The 22145-nt window shown below is 37.1% G+C and overlaps 1 protein-coding gene across 1 annotated transcript in view; it reads left to right on the forward strand.

Moving 5' to 3' along the window:
* The first annotated feature begins 3153 nt into the window (after positions 1-3153).
* tedc1 (tubulin epsilon and delta complex 1) overlaps positions 3154-22145 on the forward strand; it is a 72136-nt gene continuing 53144 nt past the window's right edge. Inside the window, exons 1-3 of the mRNA XM_088925094.1 lie at positions 3154-3374; positions 4986-5076; positions 17863-18065. Of these exons, the coding sequence (XP_088781220.1) occupies positions 3243-3374; positions 4986-5076; positions 17863-18065 (426 nt within the window). The 5' untranslated portion in view covers positions 3154-3242. The remainder of the gene's footprint in view (positions 3375-4985; positions 5077-17862; positions 18066-22145) is intronic.

The raw sequence follows: 22145 nt of genomic DNA on the forward strand, positions 1-22145 counted from the left end.
TTAATGACACTAATGTTTTTCAGTTGGGGCAAAAAGTACATTCTCTGTTGTTCTTTCTTTGTGATACTGGTGATATTCATGTTCCATTTAAGGGTACTGGCAATCATAACTCATAAACTCATGGCAATCATAAAAGGACTTTACCACACTCACAGCCACATCTTTGTTTACCAGGGGGAGTGGTTTGGGGGAATCAACCATTTCTACTGTTTTAAGGGTATTAAACTCTGAGTGTTTTTTAGCGCACAATGAAACCAACCAACTCATCTTGTACATGGTCTCATCGTCAAGGGTGATGTAACAGACAAACTTAACTATTTTGACAGAAGAGTCGCTAGAGGTTCAGTTGTTGGTGAACAAGGAAAAGAGGAAAAGGAAAGCACATATCCTTGAAGTACACCAGTATTTACAAACAGCCTGACAAATAAGTGCTTAGCCACACCCGGTGACTTCTATCTGTGAAAGAATCAAAATCCACTGGCAGATGGAACATTTAATTACAAAAAAAGGCATTCTGGAATGATAGTATTAAATGCAGAGCTACAATCTTTGCATACACACCTGTGAATTCTAAGTGTTGCAAAATGTAATGAAGATCCACGTTAACAGCATCATCCACTGACCTGCTTATATGTGTGCTTATATACACACTGTAGAAAATTGAGCTGTGAAATAGTTTTGAGATAACAAAGTATCATAAATTTGAAAGTCTTCATTATGAAGCAGTAAGAGCAATTGATCTATAGTCATTAAGACAAGCTATTTTGTCCTTCTTTGGTACAGTAACAATAGTGGAGGATTTAAAACAGGCAGGATGTTACAGTGATGAATGACTAAACATATCAGTGAACACCTCTGAGGTCTGCATAATGCCTCAATGTAGCAGAAGAGTCCAGGTCCAACTTCTTTCCTGCAGTTCTGTCTTGCAAAGAGCTTTTTAATTTCCCATTCTTTGATTATTAGAGGAGGCTGGAGAGGAGAGGGGCAGCTTGAGAACTCAATGTGTGCTACTCGTGGCTGAAGGGAAGAGGGAAGAAATGAGGGCAATGAGGTAGTAGAAACTGATGAGGTAATCAGAATGCAGGGGCTATGATCATTGTTAAAAAGCCTCTGTTTTTCCAAACCTCAGTAAAACCTACTTAGTCTATCTGGCAGAGACTAGTTAGCCATAACATTGGGAGGTTTCTTTTTATAATTTGTGATGATCTGAAGGCTCCTCCAAAGAGCAGTGGGGTTATTTTCTAACCGCTGTTCTAATTTATTCCTATATTGGACTTTTGTATGTTTAATTACTTTGCTGAGTTGACATAGCTCTTCTGTAGTTCTCACTGTCTCCATTCCTATAAACCTGTTATTTTATTGTGTGCAGGTTTCTTAGCACTTTAGTAAACCATGACTTACCGTATCAATATTGCACCTGACAAAAAAGATTTAGATGGAGTACAAGTGTTCTGACTGAATCTCATATAAGAACTGATCACATTAATATATCCATCAGTGCTGTCACTTCCCTTTGTCACTTTGAAACTTTGAAACAAGAGCTCTTTCTGTGCTATGCCAAGAATGAAAGTTTAATTGTGATGACTCAGAAAGCTCTTTAATGGCAAGGTAATCACTCAGCTCTACAGAAGCTAGACTTACCAAAAATAGCGATCTTGAAATGGGCCTATAATTAGCTTTTATGCCAGGATCAAGATGAGGTGCCTTCAGTGGAACTTGGAGCTGTAGCTTGTTTAACAACAGATGATACTCTCTAAGATCAATGATCAATTTGTCATTTTTATTAGACAAGACATAATTGCAGAAAGGCAGGAGTATGGCAGAGGATAAGGATCAAAGGAGTCCAAGGAGCAAAAGACACAGGACTAGAAGTAATCAGAAGTAATTTGCACAAATATATGTAAGGAAGCATCACTATAAAGAGCAGTGTCATTTAAGAGTCGATTTCTGTAGCAATGACCAAATGTCACAGTTTTTATCAAGGCAGAACTCTAGAAATGCATTATTTTGTTCAGTGAAGTTAGGGACAGGATGCAAATAGTTCAGGATGAAATAACCAGTTTCTCAGTGTAGAATTGATGCCCATTATTATTACAACTGTCTTTTATCATCTTTGAAAAACAAACAGATTTAGCTGTGTGGAAATAATTTAAGCTTTTTCAATTCTGAGTTCTCATCCCATGTGTGAATACCAGTCACTGGTACACACTAAAAGTGAACTCTAAAAGTGAACAAAAAGGAAGATAAATGAGTATTAAAGAAATACAAAGTCTGTAGATAAACATAAACTATTTTACAAACTGAAAGTACATGAAATTAAGAAGTGACAATGGAAATTTGATTACAACATAGGAATAAATTAAGGCATATCTGCTACCATTATCAGAAAAATGCCAGGGCATATTTTTGTGTTAAGACAAAGGAACATAAAACATTTTGATTATCTTGTCAATGTGTTTGTTAGTAATCTGTTGATCTCTGTTATAAGAGATTATTATTATAACACACTGTGTTTGTCTTGCCTTTAAAGCTGTAGGTTATGTAGGTTCCAGCTTTCTGAACTCTTTCAGGTGCTATCTCGTGTTTTGTACTTCGGCAGCACAACTGAGCAGAGTATGACCAGTCTGTAAAATATATGCATTACATGATTTTCAAATGACCTCACGTGATTTGATTATTTTATGCTGATAAACCAATAATAAGGGTTAATTGCTTGGCCCTGGCTGATAAGTTTGACATTTTACAGCAGTGTGTGGTGTAGCCGTTAGAATTAGTGTTTGGAAGGTCGTAAGTTCTAAATCTAAGCACCTGTTATACCCTTGAGTTAAGTACTGTATTTCATTTAAATTGTAAATTTGGGAATTTTTAGAATTCAACATTTAAAAAAGCAGGACCATGATCCGAGCAAGGTATTGACTTTCTCAAATCCCCACCCTGCGGTGTACAGAAAAGAACGTTGATAAAATGTTACCAAATTGCAAATACAAAACAGTACAATTACAGAACAGAAGACGAAAAGCCAAGACAGGGGGCGCGCTAGGGAAATCAACCGTTTTATGTTCGAGCTTGAGTGCTCTGTTTTGTCTTGTCTTTTCGCTTCTTTCATTATACGGAAGTTTAACACAGCAGTACCATGACAACGGTGCGTGATCGTTGTGCTACCGGGAAAATTAAACTCTCTTTTAACAACTGAGAAGTTTTGGTGATGATAAATTTATTTGTAGATGTTGCAATAAACGAACATGCAACGCGAACGAAACGTGAATATGAAGGAGGTGATAGGATCGCTTTGCAACCTGCTGTCCAGACTGGGAGTCGACTCTGTTCCCAGCCCGGAGGCCTTCAGACGGGCTAAATTCGGCAAGGCGGACGGGGTGAGAGATCGTACCCGTGTTGTACAGTTTCACTGCAGCTATATTATATTATCAAATCCTAGCACAGGGTGTAAAGGCAGTTTTTCCTTTTTATCTAATCCCAGCCTGTGCACTGTTCAAGTCCAGACCTTTTTCCTTCAGGTTGCGAAATACTGTATCTGTCATTTTGATTAGCATTTCGTTTTTATTTAGCTCATTACTGTATGTTAAATATTCAAAGCATTAGAAGTTAACCTTGACTTCTCATAAGAAATCCGAAAAAATAGGACACAATTGTTGAACCAAAGAAAAAGAATATAAAGAATTTTCTTTTTATCAAGCCGGTGGTGAATTATAATGCTGTACCCTTCCCAGAAGCTTCAAGTACATTGAAGATTTTGTTCTAAACTGGTGTTACATTTCATTTCGTACAAAAGACATGAGAATCATCAGTCATAGAAACAAATTATTAGAAGAAACATGAGCACTATGGGGTGGATATTGCAAATAAGCACATACAAAATTACATCCGTCAAGGTAATCAGCAAATTTTCTCAGGTTTTTGTGGTCTGTTTAGTCTAAACTGCAGATCTAATGAAGCTAAACTTTTTAATTGAAAATTGTTCCATAAAAAACATCTTACAATTAAAATTGGGGGTGACACTTTGTCTAGGGCGTGCTGATTTATGGGCTGACTATAAAATGCAAAGCTTTTTGACAAAAGTTTAGTCATGTTTTTTGTTTGTTGCAAGAAAAACGTTTTTAAACTACATACTGTATGGCAATAACAGGATGCAATTTGTTAATACTAATGTAGCTTGTAACAGGTTATTGAGGTTTGATAATTTCTAATAAGAACTTTTATGTGATTTGATTTCACTAATTGGCTGTTAAGGGTAGTGTTGCTACAGTATATTTAAACAGGATAGAGGCAGGTACTGCTAATAATCCTTCTATAATGACCTTACTTAACCTGCTTAAAAGGGAGGAAAAACTCTTGTTCACCATTCTTATGACCCTAATTAAGCCATAATCTTCAATTTATTGCTGGTATTGCTCTTCAGCATGTACTTTTTTCTACATCAGGGTGGTAACTTCTATTTGACAGAGTCAGGAAGTATTAGAGAAAACTATATGATGGTCTATCCTGGATAGCCTGTTCTGAGCTTTTCTTGTGTTCTTATGTTGCTGGAAGTCTAATAAGTCTCATTAAATAAGACATGTCTGGTAGAATTGACAAACCAAGCCCAATAGCTGAGTCAGTTGAATTATTAAAATCTTGGATAGAACTAAAACCCACGGTACTATAGCTCTTTAGTCTGAGAATGCACCTAACCAATTCCAGGGCAGATTCAGTGTCCAACTGACCCTTTAAAAGCCTTGCACTACAATAGATTGGAAGGCCCAGTGTTTGACTACCCTCGGTTTCTACCCTCAAATAATTTGTTTTACTTATTACAGTAGAACTCTTTGTAAAGTAAATCAGGTTAGAACACAGAACAACAGAATTGCAATTTTCTTCACAACTTGAATAATGTTGTGTGATGGTACATGTGGAGCTTTTCTGTTAGCCGAAAATTCCTATCTCATTTATATTATATTTACTGTATCAATTTTCTTGTTCTCTTTCAGACTGTTGAGTTTTGGAGGTTTTTGCACAGCTTGTTGGAAAGAGAAGTGAGTTTGGGATGTGATTGCGCTGCCTTGCAAGAATCTCATATAGGTAAGTTCTGAATCTGACGGGGGAAAAAAGCAGATGCAAAACAGGGCAAAAAAAAGATGGCTTCCCTAATCTCCCTGTTTGAGAAGGCATTAAGCCTTTGTGGTTCAGTAGCTGGTGATTGTTGATTAGAGTCTTTGGGTGCAAAGAGGATTTGGCTAGATGGAGACAGATTAGAGATTGGGATCACAGGACAGTGATTGACCTTCACCCTTACTTGCATGGGCGCAGGAGTGAGGTGAAACAGTGAATAATAAAGAGTTCTTTTCCTCCTGCATTTCCCATAAAGCAGCTGCTGAAGTTTCTAGCCATGAGAAGACAGATAGGCCTATATGCTGTTACAGATTGCTTTTTAAAAACGTTTAGCTGTGGGCTCTGGAATATTAGTAAAATTCCTTACCAAACAGAATCTGGAAAGGAGAAGGATAAATTGTGAATGGTTGTTTGAGTGCTGAAAGGATACACACTACTCTGTGTTGTAATTTCTGTGCAAAACAGTACAGTTGTGTGCAAAATTGTAGGCATTCCTGGTCAGATTGTACAGTTCTTTGCAGTACAGATGCAGCCATTCAAAGTGCGCGTTACAGACACGTACCGCAGGTGGCGTCGCTCAGTGTGACGCAAGATGACGCGTGGCACCGCAGTACGTGATTGGTTGACCAACAGGGGCACTCGTGGTCCGTTGGTCTGTCGTAGAAAGACTTACAGTAAACGTCTTTGCTGTGCCCGTTGTAGATATTGAATTTTACCACTGAAGGGAAATCTTAGTAGCTGAGCATAAAAAGAATAGGAGCATACTGTAACGCGTGTGAAGGCCATAAACGATATTAATTTTGGAACATAAACATACAGTATATAGCTGGTCTTGGTACTTTAAAGAAAAAAATACACACCAGTATTCCATTTCTCCCTAACGATTTTAAGCATCGAAGTATTTAACTAGCATGTGAAATAGCGTGTGAAAAAGTGGTAGTTTTAAGCTTTTCTGCTAATATAATATGGAATCGCGTATCTAAAGAATTTAATAACGGTATTCGTGTGCTGCGACAGGGCTGTGTAGGGCTGTTTCGCCTGCCTGTTCACGCGAGCTGTCTTGTAGCCGACTGGTCTAGGTGCGTGACTACCAGCTGGCAGGTTGTGTGTTCGAATCCAGCTGGTGCTAGACTTTTCTTTTAACAAACATTTCTTCGAAAAAATAGAATAGCGATATTATGGACAATCAATTGACTTTTATATTTCAAAATATCGCAACATGATCGATATTTGCGATATTTTGAACATATCTTCCCTTCTGACAGCGGTTCCTGCTTCTATTGTGTGTGTGTGTGCAACAGAGTAAATTTTTATAGAGAAATGGAGGCTGGACAGTATGCGTTACAATATAAACATTTATATTGATTTAAATCGTGTTCTGATTTAAATCGCAAACGCGTGTTTAATTATATGTGTTTTTTAATCATAATCAGGCTAATGCAACATAAATTGATACAGTATCTTTGTCTTCTAAGTATCTTAATAAACTTTCAGCATAGCTTTCTACCCGTCAAGATTTATATTACTTGGGATTTTGGGATCAAATGTGGAAGGATTAGATTATAATCGTTTTTATTTGTCAAATACGTGATTGTATTTCTGAATGTTATGTGACACCTACAGTAGTTCACTGCTTTAAATACATCGAATTAAGAAAGTTATGTGTAGCACTTTAGAACTTTTTTCTGAACCAGGGAAAATCTGATCATGTTTCTCTATAACAATAATAAAAAACTTTATTTTACATATCGCCTTTAAAAGTGGCATCTCAAAGCAATACAGTAGATCGAAAAACAGTTAAAAGGGACCAAATTAAATACCAGACAATCGCAAACGCGTTTTCAATAAAATTATTTTATTCATTCAGCAGTTTGTGAGAGGGACATCCAGCAGGGAGAGACACACACACCGGTTTTCATTGACAAAATTGTTTTTTTTCAATTCCTCTTGTCTAACAGGAATGTTTTGTTTGTGGACAGACTGTTAGACAAGAGGAAAAGACCGCCTCCTCCTACGAAGCATTAATCGCGTATCTAAGGAAAATTGCAGTATACCTTTGTTCATGCACATCATTATACAGTACAGTATCTCAATTTGTATTTCTATAAAAAAAAATCGTTTGCCCAGCCACTACTGTTGTTATTGTTTTTATCCTGTAAAGCGTTTCCTTTTTCTGCGTTTTCCATTTCCTTTTTCTGATCACTCGCTTTCTGGATACACATCTCACCTGTCCTGTTCTTTGTTTTCCTGGTTTGCTGATTATGCCTGCTGCGGTCCACTCCTACCCTCACACCTAAAGAATAGTATTTTAAATTTCTTGGCGCAGTTCATTAACCCTTGTATGTGCTGTCCGCGCCGAAAATGCAATTAAAAAAAAGTCAAAAAACGCGCTCAAAATACAATTTATAGCTTAATAAGATACACTCCACAGGCAAATTTAATCCGGTGGCGCTGTGTGTTAGTTTCCTGACTCCCATTATTTAAACTGCGACACTGATCATTCATCTCTAAATGAACTTTATTTTATATAGCGTTTTAAGCGAATAGGTAATTAGATTGCTCATAAACCTAATCGCTTTTTCTACATAAACACAGCGTGATTGCTCTCTGAAAATGCTTTTCCTTTATTTTTAAAGTAGGCTCAGATTTCAACTATAGATCGTATTATTATAAACTTTCTTGGAAAAATGTATTTTATGTAAACCATGTTTGCTATTAATTCATTTAGGGCTAAAATACGTTCATTGTCTTCCAATCGAGTCGAGTTGACATTGGATGCCTGCCACACCCGGACTGTTAAACCAACGCATTAGCACGTCAAAGCCTGTATTGGTATTGAGCCAGTATTGTCTTTAGTATTCCCCCCCTCTCCCCTCAATTCAATTCAATTCAAGGTGTTTTATTTGCATGACAGATGGGTACAAGCAGTGTTGGGTATGTATATTGTAATGCTTACGGCAGACAGGCACTGTGTAAGAGCCGGCGCACCAGAGCAGCGCACCGAGTGAGCGTCTGCATTTATAACTTAGTTTTTAAAATTAGTCAAGCAATATGAAGCATCTCCTTGTACGTTTAAGTCCCTTAAATACATTGAGCACAGCTTTCTCACCACTTAAGATTGCTTTTGATACCATCCTTACACAAAGCAGAAGGGAGATCTTAGTGCCTGAGCATAAAAAGAATAGGAGCATACTGCAACGCGTGTGAAGTCCATAAACGATATTAATTTTGGAACTTAAACATACAGTATATGGCTGGTCTCGGTACTTTAAAGAAAACATACACACCAGTATTCCATTTCTCCCTAAACATTTTAAGCATCGAAGTCTTTAACTAACGCGATACCGGAGTCAACAAGCATACTTTTAGAATTTGATTAAAAGGGAATATAATATGGAATCGCGTATCTCAAGAAATTAATAACGATATAATTATATTCATGTTGCAAAAGAACTGCAACGGACATAAAAACTCCCTTGCTTTTAACAGAGCGTTCCATAATTTCTAACTACGAAAATGCCAGGTGAAAGGATTTGTAAACATATTTTGTTAAGGCGGGTCAGTTTTTTCCGCAACACATAAAAGACATTTTTCCAAGAAAGTTTAGCCTTTGTCACTAATGAAACCACTAAATAAAGACATAAATATAGAAATCTTAAGATTTGTTTTATTTAATGTTGGTAGCAGGATGAACTGTCAGAGTGTATATTTTGTCGCAGAGTTGCTGCAAGATGTTAACAGTGAAAAAGGTATTTAGAAATGAGTTATTTCAAGATGAAAATTTTCAGAATAATTGCAAATCTAGCAGGATAGAGAAAGCACAGAAAACTGGCAGTTAGATTGATCAGATTAGTATGAAAAGTCATTTAGCAAAGGGAATGAGAAGAGTGACAAACTAGTATACTTTAGATCTTTTTAAATCTGATCATGTTTCCCTATAACAATAATAAAAAAACTTTATTTGATATATCACCATTAAAGGTGGCATCTCAAAGCAATACAGTAGATGTAAAAACAGATAAAAGGACCACAGATTACAAAGTAAATGCATATAAGAAAGACAAGCAGTTAGAGGTGCTACCAAAATTAGAAAATGAAGCAGATACAGACACTAAGTCTTCTGAAAAGAAAGGTTCTGAGGTTAGATTTAAACTGGCCCTGGTGTGTGTGTGTTTGTGTCTGTCTGTCCTGTGATGGACTGGCGCTATGTCCAGGGTGTATTCTGCCTTGTGTCCGTCGCTTACTGGGATAGGCTCCAAATCCTCTGTACTGGATAAAGAGATTAGAAATGGATGGAAGTAAAGGCACTGTGTGGATGGAACTATACACAGTGTTAGAAACCCACTATGAAATGGCAGCATCTCACTGAGAATAAAACATTTTATAGGGCTGGCTTAAGGAAACAGCCTTTCCACCTCTCTTGCACATCAGTATCCATACCTAGTTATTTAAACAAATTGCCTCTAATTATAAACATCTTAATATGCTGGCTCTGTGGATCCGCCTCAGCTATGTTTGCCCATTCCTTCAATTCATGTGCATCCAACACACAGTTCAAAGCTAGCAACTACACAAAATCTAAAATATGAGCTCTACTTGCCATTTACAATACCAACAGTACCAGCTAACTTTAGTAGTGACATTTTCATGGATCTTTTTAACAATAAAATTTACAACATCAGACTTCAGACACAATTAAACAGGGCTCAAAAAAGTCTGGTACAAACATTTTCAGCATGGAATAAACCTTTACTTTAATGGTATAAACCTTAAATGGATTCATATTCTCAATAAGATTTGGTGCTCAGTAAATGACAGAAGACATACGTATCATGCTTATCCTTCTATTTTTCATAATCGTAAACTCCTTAAGGCAGTTACATTTTCTCTGTTCTGACCTGGAGTTACAGAGAAATTTAAATTCTAATAAGAGATTTGTAATGAGGAAAGTCATACCAATCACTCATACCAGGATTTGCAATCACAATACAAATACTTTCTTTCTGTATGTGTTTATTTTGCAGTTTGAGTCTATGGCATTCCTTTGGGGGTCTATACTCCAAGGCATGACTTTTTTATGGGAACATGACATTTTTTTAAAGTCTTTTAATGCAAGCTTCATATAAACCCTTAGCAGTGGTTACTGTCTGGAGCAGGTACTTGAATGGCACAGATTCATTGAAATGATTCAATTTCTTTTGAAAATATTTGGGATAATACATATTCCAGAAATCACAGCCGTTGAATTATCCAGAAATTAATTTCTCTCAGGGTGTATTTAACCCCTCATGGATGGCATTGTATGAAATGAGTTTGAAGTTCCCCATTTGCCTCTATTATGAGATGCTGTGGACACTATTTTATACATTTTAGGAGTGTCCATAGGAAGGTATGTTCTAGAAAGAGTGAACTTCTGTTTTGCCATTATTTTTAATAGGGGCGTTACATGTTTACACTTGGTGCTCCTACTAGAGGAGAGGATATGATTAATCTAGGCTTATCACAGAAACTGAAACACATCTGGTTGGTGAGTCTACTGTGGGTAAAATGTTACTGGTACCGCATGTTGTAAAGCTCGGTATTTTCTCTCTTGGCCTGACTTTTTTTAATGTCTGAGTGTTAGAATCCATGTTGTTGCTGGTAAGGGAATGGTAGGTGCTGTGATTGACACAGTCAAAGCCTTGTACAGAGATACCATTGTAGCTGTTTGACAGTATTTTAGATGCCCTTAGTTAAAAGCATGGGAGGAAGTACTGCCAAGGGAAGGGGGGGGAGCAAGGATTTTTTCTTTGAGTTTGTGAGGTTATTTTTTGTTATATTGTGTTTCAGAAAGCAAGAAAATAAGATTTACTGTATGATAAAAAGAGAAAGAGCTGGAGTAGATCCTCAGATCAGTTTGCTACCAGCAATCAAACAAAAAAATGGAAAGAATTGTCTCCTCCTGATTGGAACCTTTCTTACTGTCTTATTATAATTTATCAGGCTACCTTTTAATTTCCACTGAGAGAAGGAAGTCACTTGTCATGCAGCTATTTTATTCTTCATTGCACAATATGCTCTAAGTTAGCAAATGAAACATGAAATAAATCAAGAATACGATTAACATGAATGTATAAACATCCAAACTATACTTTATCACATTTAATTATTGGGTTAGCTTTTTATTGAGCCAAAATGTTATAAATGTGTGAACGTCTGTAAAATGGAAATATTTATATTTTTCTCTTTTCTGTTACCTGCCTGACAGCATTTTGTATCCCATTCTGTATATTACTGGAAAATATTAGACCCAACCTAAAGAATTCATGGGGGTAGTGGGACACAGTACTGCAAAGAGTCTCCTAAAGGGACAGAGCTATTAGTACTTATGTGTTTGAGTCTGGAGAATATAGTAAACTCTAAACATTAAGGGAATGCATGGAATCGGAAAATATAAATTGCATAGTACACAAGACTTAACTGGTTTTATTCTAGGAAAGCAGACAAGACTGAGTCATGCGACTCAGAGGATCCAAGGCTAGACTGAGTATAATAGGCTTCGGGCTTCTATTGTGACATCTACTGTAAATTATAGAAATGTTAAAAGTAAACAAAATAAAGTAACTAAAATGTGGTCTGAAATCACCCCTTTAGACACCCCTTTTACTTCACTGGTGTCAGATATGAAAGGCAATAGTCTCCCGTTCTGTCTGCTGTGTGTTGCAGCAGAGGGACTCCCTGCAGCTGAAAGGGGCAGAGTAACTTGCATGCCCTCTAGTACAGTTTACACATGCACGACTTTAAAAGCTAGCAAGACAGGTTTCGATTCACATTAGCTGGCGAGCCTTGTTAAAAAACGAATGATAATGTAACATGCCACTGTTCATGATTAAAGTTATACTGAGATTTCCTAAGATACGCGATTAAAAAATAAATAAATAAAAATTTGAATCTCCTGCGGAACACATTCCATAAGAATCAGCGGTTTTACAGTATATATCGCCTTTAAAGGTGGCTTCTCAAAACGCTTTACGGGATAAAAACAACCAGAACAGCAGCAACAACAATATTGTATTTCGTTGCATTTTGAAAACCAAGTAATAACTTAACTATACAGTACGTGCAAACGTTTCGTATGTTGCTGTCGTGAATGCCTGCGTACCCATAAGTATTTTATTTGCCTTGAGTCTGTCTACAGTATCTCTGTCCCACTACCCCCCTCTCTCCCTCAATTCAATTCAATTCAAGGTGTTTTATTTGCATGACAGATGGGTACAATTCTTGTTGGGAATGTATACTTTGATATTTACACCCGGCGCGGCACCGAGGGAGCGTCTGCATTTATAACTTGGTTTTTAAAATTAGTCAAGCAATATGAAGCATCTCCTTTAACTTTTAAGTCCCTTAAATACATTGAGCACAGCTTTCTCACCATCCTTACACAAAGCAGAAACTGTCCGATGACTCACAGTACAAGTGGAAAGATTACAGATTTTAATCGTCTTTAATTTTGTCTTTAATTTTGCCTGTGGAGTGTATCTTATTAAGCTATAAATTGTATTTTGAGCGCGTTTTTTGACTTTTTTTTAATTGCATTTTCGGCGCGGACAGCACATACAAGGGTTAATGAACTGCGCCAAGAAATTTAAAATAGTATTCTTTAGGTGTGAGGGTAGGAGTGGACCGCAGCAGGCATAATCAGCAAACCAGGAAAACAAAGAACAGGACAGGTGAGATGTGTATCCAGAAAGCGAGTGATCAGAAAAAGGAAATGGAAAACGCAGAAAAAGGAAACGCTTTACAGGATAAAAACAATAACAACAGTAGTGGCTGGGCAAACGATTTTTTTTTATAGAAATACAAATTGAGATACTGTACTGTATAATGATGTGCATGAACAAAGGTATACTGCAATTTTCCTTAGATACGCGATTAATGCTTCGTAGGAGGAGGCGGTCTTTTCCTCTTGTCTAACAGTCTGTCCACAAACAAAACATTCCTGTTAGACAAGAGGAATTGAAAAAAAACAATTTTGTCAATGAAAACCGGTGTGTGTGTCTCTCCCTGCTGGATGTCCCTCTCACAAACTGCTGAATGAATAAAATAATTTTATTGAAAACGCGTTTGCGATTGTCTGGTATTTAATTTGGTCCCTTTTAACTGTTTTTCGATCTACTGTATTGCTTTGAGATGCCACTTTTAAAGGCGATATGTAAAATAAAGTTTTTTATTATTGTTATAGAGAAACATGATCAGATTTTCCCTGGTTCAGAAAAAAGTTCTAAAGTGCTACACATAACTTTCTTAATTCGATGTATTTAAAGCAGTGAACTACTGTAGGTGTCACATAACATTCAGAAATACAATCACGTATTTGACAAATAAAAACGATTATAATCTAATCCTTCCACATTTGATCCCAAAATCCCAAGAAATATAAATCTTGACGGGTAGAAAGCTATGCTGAAAGTTTATTAAGATACTTAGAAGACAAAGATACTGTATCAATTTATGTTGCATTAGCCTGATTATGATTAAAAAACACATATAATTAAACACGGGTTTGCGATTTAAATCAGAACACGATTTAAATCAATATAAATGTTTATATTGTAACGCATACTGTCCAGCCTCCATTTCTCTATAAAAATTTACTCTGTTGCACACACACACAATAGAAGCAGGAACCGCTGTCAGAAGGGAAGATATGTTCAAAATATCGCAAATATCGATCATGTTGCGATATTTTGAAATATAAAAGTCAATTGATTGTCCATAATATCGCTATTCTATTTTTTCGAAGAAATGTTTGTTAAAAGAAAAGTCTAGCACCAGCTGGATTCGAACACACAACCTGCCAGCTGGTAGTCACGCACCTAGACCAGTCGGCTACAAGACAGCTCGCATGAACAGGCAGGCGAAACAGCCCTACACAGCCCTGTCGCAGCACACGAATACCGTTATTAAATTCTTTAGATACGCGATTCCATATTATATTAGCAGAAAAGCTTAAAACTACCACTTTTTCACACGCTATTTCACATGCTAGTTAAATACTTCGATGCTTAAAATCGTTAGGGAGAAATGGAATACTGGTGTGTATTTTTCCTTTAAAGTGCCGATTCCTGGAATCTGACTGGCTGACACCCCTCTGAAGTGGTTCCATAAAATCTGGTATACGGAAAAGAAAGCGTTGATAAATACAAGTGTCTTTTAATACACTCTTTGCTGTGCTCTTGAGGATCCTTGTGATATTTTAAGCTCTAGTTGAATGATAGGTGTCGCATTTTAAATCATTTTCGTAGTTAGAAATTATGAAACGCCCTGTTAAAAGCAAGGAAGTTTTTATGCCCGTTGAAGTAAAACAAAATGCCTGACAAAGTATGGCTTGGACAGATTCCAAGTGCTTGTACAAATGTGCTAAAGAAATTATACTTTGAGTATACAGCTTGTCCAAAGTCATCCATTATTAATACTATTAGTAATATCTTCAGTAAAGGCTTTGATGCATAAATATTTCTGATAAAGGTAGGTTGTGTACTTTTGTCCAACTGAGCAATCTTGCTTTCATAAAATATACCAACATTTTAATGACTGATGATTAACATGCTGTAATACACAGTTCAAAATTAAAGGCTCAAATGCTGTACATGAGAGGTTAAGCTCCCCCTGGCGGTTTTACAAGGCGACGCCGGATAGTTAACCACGTGACACCATGTTAACTGCGTCATACCGCGTGATACTGCGACACGCCCACCGGGGTATGCCGCGAAATACCTCACTCATTTTGAATGGCTGCATCTGTAAATCTCTAAGTGAAAAGAAGTTGACAGAACCTCTGCATGGTACAAACTTAAACATGCCATCTTTATGCAAATTTGAATGCTATTTATTAACATTTTTATAGATAAAAATAACCAAACTGAATATGGCACATGCAAAAGTTTGGGCACCCTGTTAGTCAGTACCTAGTAATACTTCCTCTAGATAACAACCAAATGTTATCTGTAGCTCATCCTTGCAGAACTCTTTGAGCTCAGAAATATATTTAAAACGTCTTGGATGCTCTGCATGTTTGAAATCACAGATTTTGGGACTGTGAAGGCCATTCCAAAACCTTAATTTTTCCTGTAAGTACTTTGTGGTTGATTTTGAGGTATGTTTCAGATCTTTGTGACATATTCAACCTCTTTCCAGTTTCAATTTTTTCCACTGATTCTGGGACATTACCTTCTAGGATTTGTTGATATTTGTTTGAATCCATTCTTCCTTCCACCCACACAATATTTCCTGTGCCACTGGCTGCCATACAAGCCCAAAGCATAATAGATCCACCCCCATGCTTAACGGTTGCCAGGGTGCTCTTTCCTTCAAATGCTTCACCCATTTTTTTCCAACTATATCTTCTGTGGTTGTTGCCTAAATGTTACATTTTCTTTTCAGCAGTCCACAGCACTTTGTTTCAAAAAGTTTACAGCTTATCAAGGCTTTGTTTTGCAGAGTTTAGACGTTGACTTTTGTGATGAATTCGTAGGAGAGATTTTTCTGGGTCTCCAGATCTTGTCTTGACTTCAACAATTTTAACTCCTTTTTTTTAAATAATTTATAAATGATGTTTCTGATATTTCCAGTTTGTAATTTGTTTGTAAAGTGTTTAAAGACCTGTTTATATGCTATATTCCTTTGTAGGAGTGAATTATATTTGTTTTCAAGTCTCTCAAGAGCCCATGGTTATTGAAAGTAGGCAGAACAACTATCACAACCTGAGAGTTTAGGAGAGTCAGAGTAATTGTTCAACCCTGGAATTGTCTTCATCTCACTTAATTTAAGGCTTAGTGAGTTAATCAAGGTTTTGGGCCTTGAAAAAAAAACTAATTAAAAAAGTAGTAATGAATCAACTGGAAGGGTTCCCAAATGTTTACATGTGCCACATTCACTTTTTTATTTTTTAAGTCGATTCGTTACGACCCTAAGTGTCTAGGGGTAAAGGGGTGTAACATTTAGGATAATTCTTTTGGAAGCAGGTGGGTTTTGGTGAGGGACTAGGAAGCGTGATACCAAGGGTTAGGAACTAGAGTGGTGCCAAAGAAAAGAAAATAACAAACAAAATGGATCTGGCTAGGAAAGTGAGGGAAAGCTAACCTGACTATAAAAGAAAACCCGAAACACACGGTCTTCGGCGTCTTCAACACCCTAGCTAACCTGCACTGACTACCCAAAACCATACAAGACAAACGGCACTCACCCGTACTAAACTAGTGTTACTAATACAAAGTCAACTAAGTGTGTAAAGTGTACCCAACAACATAAACTAACCTTATACACAAGTTCACACAAAAACACAAATGAACTAGGAATACAAATAAGGGAAAACAAGAGTAATCAACAGGAACAGGGTACAAAGAACACAAAAGTTGAACATATAACATGTTAGGGCAAGGTAATGACAAAACAAGGATAAACACACAAACGAAAGTACAAAGAAACTAACTGAAAACCAACACACACACACAATACACACACACAAAGTAAAACAAACCAACGAAGCCGAAGCAATAACCAAAACCAAACGGGACCGAAGTCAAACGAAAGGCCTCTTCCTTCAGAAAACCTCCATGTTATTTGCTGAATAAGATGTGTTCTGATTGTCTGAGAGGCTGATTGATCATGATGTCATACGGAACATTGGTGTAATGGTGGGCCAATGGGGGAGGGAGAGCAATCAAGAGTCAGCAGTGTGGAACATAACAAAAACACACACAGACCACACACTGGGACGTAACACGATTAAAATCAGCAAGTAAAGACTAATTTTGCATTAGAATTTGCAGAAAGATGTTGGGTGGGTTTACCTTTGTAGCATGAAGAAGTTGTGTCACCTGTTAAAACACAATTTAACCAGATATGCCCAAACCTTTGCATGCAAGTGTAACTCTTAGGAAGGTGGTAAGAGCAGAGAATATTGCTCTTCGCTGTAGAGTGAACTGTACAACAGGGCAGTGTATATTTAATGGGTAGAACAGTATAAGAAATCTAGGTAACTTGACTGAAATTGTTGTGGGAGTTCTTGCTAAAGTTTTAACTTTAAACACTATACACAAATTTTCCAATCTGTCTTTGCCAGCAGGCTAAGCCAGGGGTAGTCAAATGCTGGGCTTTCCAATCTGTTCCAGTGCACAGCTTGCAGACAGCTTAACAGTCACCTTAATGAACAGCTCTTGCTATGTATAGACAGGTTATTACGCTGAGAGAAACCAACCTAATTATCCAAGCATGAATAGTTTATATCTTTCAGCCTGTTGATGATGGACATGCATATAAGCAAAAAACAGCTTGCATCTGTACTGAGATCTGCTGCAATATATCCTAGCCTTTCATATGTTTCTTGGACCGTGGAAATCTGTTGTATCTCAATTTTCCTGAAGAGTATAAACTCCTCAGCAGGCTCTCTAAAAAAAGTCATAGTAAATAAAATGTACTGCACTTTTAAAAGTCCCCAAAATGAATGAAAATATTAATATTTTAAAGTTTTAGATAAAGTTGCATTAAGCCTAAGTTTTAGTTATTTGTAGACACTCTATTAATATATAAAACCACAAAAAGTCAATCATTTCTTATATTTTTTAATCTGTTGGTTACCTTTAAAAATAATTACACAAACAACGCATTAAAGCGATCAATCATTATCAGACAGTGCTAGGTTTTTATTTTTTATTTTTGTTTTTATCGTGTTTTGAAAGGCACTTTACTTACTTTAATTTTGTGTTCTCTTTCCAGAGAGGCAGGTCAGTGTTGTGCAGTCAGCACTGTGGCACTGTGGCTACGGTGCACTGGAGTTCTATCAGCTGCCCACTGATGGCTCTCAGGGAAGCAGAGAACTGCTGCTGGCATTTTCCTGGCTCCTGTCCAGGGCTGGCCTGTTGGAACACCTGCTGGAGAAGTCCTGCCTCAGGCTGGAGGACATTACGCCCCCCTCTGTGGTAAGAGTGCTAGCAGTACGTCACACTGGAAATGGAGTGTGTGTTGTTGTACAATAATAAGAGGTTCTGGAGCGCATCAAGCCAGAAATTTCGCTTGAGGGAAAGATCACCAGACTCCGGCTCACTTATTTTGGTCACATGATGCGATCAGATTCATTGGAGAAAGCAATGATGCTTGGAATGGTCAGTGGAACAAGAAGACGAGGCCGCCAAAGAACGCGGTGGCTCGACGCCATCAAAATGGACACTGGCTTAGGCATAGAACAGCTGAAAGGGAAAGTCCAAGACCGGAAAGTGTGGCGAGAGATGGCCTATAGAATCGCCGAGAGTCAGATCCGACTGACCGGATAACATCATCATCATCATAGCTGTATTTGGATCTTACAGTACACTGGCTCACTAAAAATAAACTGAATACCAGGTGGTGAAATACATTACTCAACCTAAATAATGCAGCATACATTGTAATGGTGGTAAAGCTGTTTCAGTCAGATCCATATGACTTCATCAGAGAAGCCAACATACATGGATAGCCTTCTCAGCAATGGCAGTTTTATTCATTATACCCATTGGTGACCATGCAGTGTTGCTACACTGATGGGATGAGCAATTGAATTAATTAATGAGATATCTTGTCCTATTAAAAATGAGTGTCTAGATGAAGACTGAAGAATTATAGCTAAAGAAGTCTATATCCCGTTTGTCTTGAAGATGCTCAATTAAAGCTAGCCAGGAAAGCTGTCCACAGGTGATGTTTGTACATATTTGTGTGTTGCTGTATTGTGTGAGCATAACCTGCTAATATCTGAAGAACAGTTGTGCAATCCTATTAAATGTAATACTACTACTAATTCCTTACACTTACAGTGGACGGTACTACTCTCCAGCACCCCCAGTGTGTAGCACCTACCTGGATGATGCGACGGCAGCCATAGTATGCCAGTATGCTCACCACACATAGCTATTAGTGGGGAGAAAAATAGTGATGAATCGTCATAGATGTGGATTGTTAGGAGGTCATGATTGGTAAAGAACAGGGGGAAATTAGGGTTTACAAATTGGGGTTACCCCTACTCTTTTTGAAAAACAGCTTGGTTTTTAATGACCACAGAGAGTCAGGACCTTGGTTTTTTATGCGTCATAGGCTGGTACCTTTTTTAGAGTATAGTGTCCCCATCAGTATACTGGGGCATTAGGACACACACAGACCGCAGGTTGAGCATTCCCTGCTGGTCCCACTAACACCTCTTCCAGCAGCAACTTTAGCTTGACCAGGAGGTCTCCCATCTAGGTAATGGCCAGGCTTGCATCTGCTTAAGTTCAGTGGGAGTTGCACTTGTAAGTGAGACATGTCAATGAGTCAGGCTTTTCCAGTTATAAATAATTTAAACTGACTGGTGATAATGGGATGTTCCACCAAACTCTGCGTCAGTTTGTTAGTGCAGTAGCACTTCCTACACAAGTAGCAATCACCACAGTAATCCAAGTAATAATAGACATCTAATAATCTTTTTCTACATCACCTTTCAATGTACTGTACGTAAAATAACAAAAAGTAACGAAAGAGACAGGTGTGACTCACAAGATGTAATATGGGATAGCAATCCACAGTCTTGGAGCAACAGAACAGAAAGTATGATTTCCCAGTGTTTGGAGCCTCATATTAGGAATTGAGAAAATACCAGAGTCCACAGAGCACAAAACATGTATAGGGTGTTCAAAATGTTCAAGCGCTTAAAGGTCAACAGCAGTATTGTGAATCTCAAACTGAAATCCTTATGGACTTGCTTTTGGATGTTGTGCCCTTGTCTGGAAATTCAGCTCATAGTGAAATGCCTAGAACCCCATTCCATTGCCTTCTAGTCCAATGGTGGTAGCTTGATGAACATTCTAATAATACATGTTATACATTATATATAAATTATCTGCTGTGATTTCTTTGTGTTCCAGAAAGAGACAAAAATAGCTCCAATTAAAAAACCTCTAGAATTGTAGCTTTGGAATTCTTTGTTTTTTAACTTTTTCTCTTATTTGAATGCAGAAGTATGTACTCCTCCTGGAAAATTTGAGTAGAATCTTCCTGGACCTGTTTGAACTGCTCATGTGCTTCACTGCTTCCGAATGTTTGTATAGATAATGAATACTCACAATTAAAATAATCGCGTTGGCACAGTACATTGATTCAAACAATAGTGAAATCATCACCACATCAGCTAAAGCAATTAATGAGCACTTCCCACAAAATGGTGAAAACCATAGATGCAGATAATTACATGTAAATAGGCAGTGTGTGGGTCGTCCTTTATTTTTATCCTTTCCCCTTGTTGGTGTTCAAATCCAGAATGTCTTTGTGACAGGCTGAGCGAATAAGGACTTCTGAGTTATGTTTTGGTATCCAGTATTAAAAAAGAAGAGGAACAGAGAACCTGGCTCAGTTTGATATCTATTGCTAGTTCTGGCTTGGTTTGCAATCCCTCCTACTTGGAATGCTGGCAGCAGTCCTGCTCCTCAGTACCCTACTGCAGATAAAACACTGTTTAAACAGGCCGTGACACAGCTGTGGCTGGTCCAGGGCCTTTAATTACCCACAGCTGTGGCCCCTCCAGATAGCTGTGGTGCTAACAGCCTGTCAAAATGTCACAATCCTGTTTGTCGCACCACAGAAGAATATCTTTAATTTCCTACTTTTCCATGTGGACACTCATTTCATATGAGTTTAACATTGAATTGAATGGTTGTCTGAAACATCAGGACAAATTGGTCGGGCACTGTATGACACTGTTAAAAATATGTTAATCAATAATTCCTAAATTATTCATATTTTATTTTGCAAAGAAATTAGCGTTATGAGGCCTGTGTTAAAAATATTTTAATACAGTTCTATTGGAAGTTTATTGTGGTAGCTAAAAAATAAGAGATGGTTTTAATTGGTTATCTTGATTGTTAAACTGTATTGGCATTAGAACTTCTCTGAGTTTTTTTGGAGAGAAGTGTTCATCGACACTTAAAGTTTTTTTTTAACTGTGATCAAATCAGTATGGAAATCCAAGCTAGCCTAAGTTGGTTCATCAGGCAAATCCTAACTTAAATTGTGTATTTAGCATTTTTCATGGACAATATAGTAAGAATGAATAACGAACATGTGTAATAATATTCTAACACGAGTACAACATTACCTCTTATGAACTAAAAATAAAATCCATAAAAATACAAACCATAACAGGAATGCCTTAATAGAATTATTAAGGAGAAAATTAGATTTATGGTAAGTACTAAGCCTGTACTATAAATATACTATTACACTAATTGCTATTATGATACTATATATTACATTTCATATATTATTATATTAGTATTATTGTAACATGAAAAGTGTTTTATTAGAATTTAGTATTAATCACACTAAGTTTTAATAATGTAAATTGTCACAGTAATTGGAGTGCAATGTTCAATCCCTTTTAAAATAGAATTTAGTTAATCTGACATTTTGATCTGTTTTTTAAAGAATCGTCTGCACTCTTGCCTGTGCTGAAAGTGTCTTTTAGTATTATTTTAGCTGTGTTAATCTGTCTTCCTTCTGTGCTACGCAGCTTTCCAACTGCTGAAAAAGAAATTATTAGAGCAGATGTTTCGCTTCTCCTTTACTTCATTTTCTCCAGTTAACAATGAACCTGAACAAATCTGTCACTCTGTGACAACCGAAAGCAAGTAATGTTGTGTTCAACTGTTTGTTTTTTACTTTTTGTATGCTTTCAGGTAAATTGCTTATTTAAATTGAGCACAAATTTTGACATAATCTAAAGTCCTTTGATCATGGGGTTGCAAATTCTTTAATAATGGCATTTGTTAGTTCACAGAATTTTAAACTTTAATGTTGTACACAAGGCATGAATGATTAAAACATCATTCGCTGAAATATTTAAGGAGTTTTGCGTATAGGAATTCTCTTTGTGATGCAGTTGTATTTACCATTAAGGGTAAAATCTGAAGGCTTTAAGAAGTGACATTACAAGGACAGCCTGGTGTTTATAGTGCAAGTGTTCATCATTAGCCAATAACGATGGTTGGATTTCTGTAAAA

Source organism: Atractosteus spatula, chromosome 9 (assembly GCF_055471065.1).
Source record: "Atractosteus spatula isolate fAtrSpa1 chromosome 9, fAtrSpa1.hap1, whole genome shotgun sequence".
In the NCBI taxonomy this organism is placed as follows: domain Eukaryota; kingdom Metazoa; phylum Chordata; class Actinopteri; order Semionotiformes; family Lepisosteidae; genus Atractosteus; species Atractosteus spatula.